The sequence below is a fragment of the Drosophila gunungcola genome, unplaced genomic scaffold, assembly GCF_025200985.1.
Source record: "Drosophila gunungcola strain Sukarami unplaced genomic scaffold, Dgunungcola_SK_2 000010F, whole genome shotgun sequence".
Lineage (NCBI taxonomy): Eukaryota > Metazoa > Arthropoda > Insecta > Diptera > Drosophilidae > Drosophila > Drosophila gunungcola.
Genome location: NW_026453198.1, coordinates 1,946,007 through 1,952,187, shown reverse-complemented (window position 1 = coordinate 1,952,187; position 6,181 = coordinate 1,946,007). Strand labels below are relative to the sequence as shown.

Here is a 6,181-nt window from a genome sequence, read left to right as displayed (position 1 = left end):
ACAGACGGACGGAAAGACGGACGGACGGACGAACGGACGAACGGACGAACAGACGGACATGGCTAGATCTACTCTCCTAGTGATGCTGATCAAGAATATATTTACTTAATAGGTTCGGATATGTCTCCTTCACTGCGTTGCAAAGGTACATAAAAAAACCTTTGAATTCCATGAACAAAAGAACTGCTAGCGGGCGTTGGAAGTGCCTCATAGCTTCTAGTTTAGGCTATTCAGTTCGACAGATGGCGCCACCTAAACTTCAATTGTTTTATAGTGGGAATACTTATTTTGAAGTTGTTGGCTGAGTAACGGGTACTTACTAGTTGGAAAACTTGACTATAGCGTTCTCCCTTGTTAAATCTGTGTGTCTATAATGTGTAACATTTCTAATGTAAATCGCTTTCAGAACTGTTGTTCTTGTTGCACAATCGTTGTCTCGTGAAAATTTAGTGTGTGGCCGCTCTCCCAACAGTGGGCCATGAGTGCTGTTTTTTGGAAAAGGTTTGATGTCATAACTTGAAGTCAGATTTATGTTCTGATTTCCTTGTATTACATGTTTTTTGGTCCTTTCTATTGCATGGGATTTTATTAACTTAATTGCTTTTGTCCATTGGTTCTAATTCTGATTTAGATTTATTATATATATGTGTGAAAATGTTTGTAGGCTTGTGGGAAATTATTATTATTTCGTAGCAGTCCGATTTCATTATTCTTTCAGATAGCCTTGTTACATATAATATATTAAAGACCTATTCGATTTCTGTTGGTTTCTGGGTGTTCGTGGTTAGGAATCTGTTCAAAAGACCCCGTGGACTTCGAAGGGGAGGGTGGTCCACAAGAACAAACTTACATGATTCGACCGTTACTCGTAGAGTTCAAAAATATATTGTATTTGTTGAAAAGTTACAGGTTACAGGTAATGTAACAGGTAGAAGGTAGCGTTTCCGACACTATAAAGTATATATAGTCGTCAGGACCAACAACATCACCCTTATCAACTTTGTGCTGGTCGTTTTCGGACCGGTCCATGAGCGAGTGGTTATGCAGATGCTGATGGGTTTCCAAGTGCTGTGCACACTGATTACCCTGAACATTCGCTACCCATTGGCCAACTACTTCTAAAACCTAGCCCTCAATCCTGTTCCTCATTGATTATATTGTACATTGTAGTAGGGTTTGCTAAGTTAACTTTACAAACAGAATTATTGAATTTAAAGCCTACACAAAATATTTTCCGAAAGTAAATCATGTAAACACGTCAATAAACAATCAAGCGAGTTAAATATAAACTTGATCAGGATCAGTAGTTGAGTCAATATAAACTGTGTTTGTCAGTCCGTCCGAATGAAACTATAAGAGCTAGAGATTTGGGATGCAGATTCGAGTAATTTTGTTTCAAGTTTATTTTAAAACCACTCTAGACCGTAGCTATGGGTCTGTGTGTGTGTTTTTCATTCATATAACTGAAAATCGAATTATTATTTTTAGAAGTAAAAGAGTTATTAAGTTCTCTACCGCCGCTCTACCGCAGTTGCTCTGCCGATGATGGCTTCATTAGAGATAAATCGAAAGAACTGTTTGAGGAAGGTGATGGTGGTGCACACTCTTAGCTTCTAGTGCTGGCTATGCAGTTCGACAAATGGCGCCACATAAACTTCTATAGCGTTTTTTCTTGTTAATTATGTAGCCCGTATAATAGGGACTTTTTTTTTAATATTGCGGTGGTGTATTAAAATTGTGTCTACGCAAAAAATTATTAGGTGACTCCAAATATATGGGCTATAAAATTAAAAATGGCGCCAATCATCGGATTTTCGTATTTTTAGCTTTACCCCGGTGCCTTTAGGAAATAGAGTATATGTTTGTATGGAATACTCAAAAACACCAACAACTCATTAAAAGTAGAAATGTCTCGTGGAAATTTCAAGGTTCGATTTTGTGATCCGAAGGCATTCCGTTGTTGGATTGCCGAAGACTTTGCACTGCCAGAAATCAATTTTTGTCTTCGGTGCTGGAATATTGGCCACCATTGCAGCGATGAAATTATTTTTTACAGAAAAATTTCATTGTTCATATAATAAGTGGGACTATAAAATTTAATTTGGATAAGCATTCAATTTTATTCTTAATTTTTTTTCTCCCCAATAAAAATGTTTAACGAGATTAAATAAAAGCAAGAAAGGAAGCAAACTTCGGCAAGCCGAAGTTCATATACCCTTGCAGCTATTGCAAGAATTAAATATTTTTGAAAACATTAAAATTATGATTTACTTGTGTATATGTTCAAAAACATTGAAGCTATGATGATTTGCAGCTCAATTATTAGATAGTTATTTTATATATTTTTATTATTTCTATGGGAGCTGTATGATATAGTCGTCAGATTTTGTTGAAATTAAAACCGTAATTCTAAAATATTTAACCATTACTATATGCCGAAGAACTAAAAAACAAATTAAAAAACAGCAAAGTTATAATTTTTTTTGTATTTTTTTTCCGATTGTTCCTATGGGAGCTATATGATATAGTAGTCCGATTTTGTTGAAATTTAAACCGTAATTCTGTATTATTTAACCATTACCATATGTCGAAGAACTAAAAAAAAAATTAAAAAACAGCAAAGTTATAATTTTTTTTGTATTTTTTTTGTATTTTTTTTTTCCGATTGTTCCTATGGCAGCTATATGATATAGTCGTCCGATTTTGATGAAATTTAAACCGTCATTCGGAAATATTTAACTATTACTATATGTCGAAGAACCAAAAAAAAAAACAGCAAAGTTATAATTTTGTTTTATTTTTTTTTTTTTTTATTGTTCCTATGGATAGCTGTCCTATGCTATAGCTGTCCGATCCGGCTTGTTCCGACTTATATACTACCTGCAATAGAAAGACAACTTTTGGGAAAGTTTCATGCAGATAGCTTTAAAACTGAGAGATTAGTTTGCGTAGAAACGGACGGACAGACTGACAGACGGACGGACAAACGGACATGGCTAGATCGACTCGCCTAGTGATACTGTTCAAGAATATATATACTTTATAGGGTCGGAAATGTCTCCTTCACTGCGTTGCAAACTTCTGACTGAAATTATAATACCCACTGCAAGGGTATAAAAACTCTTGTACAAATCCATTTGTTTCATTGCATTTGTATTGGTGTTTGCTCTGCCACAAACAATGTTTGGACACCCCTGCTTTACAGTTTTGCGATTTGCGGGCATTATAGTTGGCGTGGCCAAATTTTAAATTTCTTTGCTTTTAGATATATTGATTCTCATCAAAAACCAAAAATGATTCATCCTATCTGTGTCATACTTTTTATATAATACAAGTAGCTGTTATAGTAAAGGACATGAAGGGAAAGGTAAATGGGAAATGTATGACCTAGGCAGAAAAAAATTACTCCAATTACTAATTTTTTTTTCTAAGCCAAAGACACTCCAACAACAAAAAATAAAGGAAACATCTGCAAGCCGAAGTTGATATATCCTTGCTGCTGCGACCAAAATAAGTTTTAATTAAAAAATTATAATTATTATTTAATACCAAATTTAAATCATAAGGGGAATGAGTTAATATAAAGAAGATGGCATCACAATTCATTTTTGTATCAATTTGGCCGACGGGATTGCCGCAAGTTCTTCTCAATTTCAAACTGGCGGAAATCTGTTCTCTGCAAAAATTCCTGACGCTCCAAATATCTAAAACATGGCAAAAGTCATTTTATGTTAAACTATACTAACGCAAGAACTTACCCGTCTTTGCCTTTATTATGTGAACGCAACTGCTCGTCTATGCCTTCATCTCTTTTAAAGTTCTTCCAATCCATTTGAGACTTTTCCAGCACTGAGAATTTTCTCTTTTTTTCCAGTTTAGCAATAAGAGAGCCGGCACCACTCTCATTTAACGGTCGTTTTAAACCCCTATTTTTCTTTGCAATGGTAAAGTTTTTAGTTTTTTGTACATCCATCAGATTTTCAGGACATATTGCGGCATTTTTATCCAACGCGATTTTTGACTCATGAACGGTTTCCTGGTTGTTTTGACTCTCAGAAACAACGTCGCTAAGGAAATCAGCCCACAGTGTTTCCGAACGTGATTTTTCAGTCTCCTCGTCAGACAGCAACGTATCTTTATCCGTAGTCAAGCGGTAGTTCTTAACGCAGTCAGACTGCCGGGTCTTGCACAAGTCTTTTTTTTTTACATCCACCGAATTCTTCTTAATATTAACATTTTTCTTCGACTCTTTATCGGAATCCTCACTGGCACTTTCCTCGCTGGTGCCCAGGCCCAGAGTCTCGCCATCAAGGCAAAAATCTTTGTCGCTTTCGCAGTCAGAATCGTGATCAAATTCTATATTCATTGTGAGTTCCTTTTTTTAATAGGAAATAGCTGAAACCAGTGTGACCACCGCTTGAAATATGTGTTATACCATATCCGCGCTATCACAAATTTATAATATCGGAATTACGCAGGCACAGTTAACAACCATATACCCTTTACACACAGTCGCTTAAAACCGCATCAGCGGAAATGTAAGGAACATTTCCTAACAAACTGAATTGCTGAGAACTTACCTGAAATTTGTTCAGCAACTGAGGAAACAACCCAAAAAGCTTTCAATATTTCAGCCAGAACGAATTTCAGAAATTCAGGGATTCATTCGTTTATGGGCTTATGACACTACCTTGGTGACCTCATTCATTGCTCATTTATTTTTTAACTATAAGATTTTACGTAAGTGCGAGCAAAACAAACGAATGACGATTTCAATGTGCAATGAATGCAGAAAATTGACAGAATCCGATACCCAATAGTAAGATATTGGACGGAATTGCGTAACAAAATTAACATTCGGGGCCGATACATCAATGAGCAAAATTGCATTTAAAAAAGTAAAATTTTGCTCATTCATTGTAGTTGACTACAAAATTAAATAAAAGTGCGAGGCTTAAATGGATGAGAAATTTTTTTTTACCATTTGAAGGTAACAACTGAAAACTTTAAAACGTTTTAATTAGCGGTAATAAACAAAACAATAAAGTTTGAATATAATTTTAAAAAAGGCAGTGTGACCATGAACTAATTATTATTATCCGGGCTGATACCGCAGGTAAGACGCTTTTTACACTTGATTAGCGACATTGCGTCCTAGCGTTTTTTGCATAGGCAACTCGAGATGTAAGAATGCCGATCAATTGATTTAGATCGAATTTTACTCGATATTTGGCATCTATACACAGCCCATCCGAGCGAAACGGTTTGGATTTTTTATGTATGGTGGACTGGTGTTCCGACAGAGCCACCATCCATTAGAAGTCACAGTGGCGTAGGCAGGGGGTCCCTATCAAACTCTTTTAGGAGGACTTTTAACTTCTATTATTTTATTTAAGAGTTTTTATTAGTGGTTAAATGGTTATCTGCTATTTTTTTTGGCTTAAATCTACTCTGTATTCAAATTGTTGCCTGGGAAAGCTTAAGCCTCCCAAGCCCTCTTCTCTTTCAACTGCGCATCTATTTCAGAGAAACAAAGATGGCCTCTATAACAATTCAAGTTTATTCGCTCCAACACTTTTGAGTTGCACCAAAAAAAACATCGGCTAAGTACCATCTTTGGTAGAGATGGTGGATGGTGCTCTGTGGGACTAGGCCCCTATCAGCGTACAACAATTTTCGTCATATCAATATGTTTAATATAAAGCATTTTGTAACCTGACTTGTATTATAAGGTGAACGAGCATTGCTGGAATCGTTCAGCCTATGAAAGAAAGTAAATTTTGATATATTACTATATACCAAATTTCGAGCTATATTTTGAAATTTATTGAATGTAATTATTTTTAAAGAAGTAATCTGTTTCATTTTCAAAAACTAGAGCTAAAACAATATATTTCTACAGAGTAGATATAAGCCATAATATAAAAGTTCAGATAACTATTTATGCCCTCATTCCACACGGTTTATGTGTTGGACACGGATGGAATTTTCAACATATACGACAATCCGATTTCCACAGAGCACATTCATCTTCCACCTGTGGATATAGTCTATTAAACTCTGTGGGAACACCAGTCTATCAACCATCGAAAGATCACAGCCGTTTCGCTTGGTGGGACTGCAGTATTAGGCTTGCTTGATATAATTGAACGAGAGCTTACGCCAAGAAATAACCGATATG

At 35.7% G+C, this 6,181-nt stretch overlaps 1 protein-coding gene across 1 annotated transcript; it reads right to left on the bottom strand.

Moving 5' to 3' along the window:
• Positions 1–1,785: 1,785 nt before the first annotated feature.
• On the bottom strand, positions 1,786–4,427 carry LOC128263682 (craniofacial development protein 1). The gene is made up of 2 exons (XM_052998767.1): positions 3,759–4,427; positions 1,786–3,704 (listed from the first exon to the last, which is right to left on the bottom strand). Exons 1-2 carry the CDS (start codon positions 4,364–4,366, stop codon positions 3,614–3,616), a joined length of 699 nt encoding a protein of 232 aa, XP_052854727.1. The 5' UTR covers positions 4,367–4,427; the 3' UTR covers positions 1,786–3,613.
• Positions 4,428–6,181: the final 1,754 nt, after the last annotated feature.

What these genes read in the sequence shown, in the direction of transcription:
- LOC128263682 (XM_052998767.1), bottom strand. Translation starts at nt 4,366, where the DNA reads ATGAATATAGAATTTGATCACGATTCTGACTGCGAAAGCGACAAAGAT. An exon ending in CATAATAAAGGCAAAGACGG is followed by an intron (nt 3,705 to 3,758) that starts GTAAGTTCTTGC and finishes GCCATGTTTTAG; the next exon opens with ATATTTGGAGCGTCAGGAAT.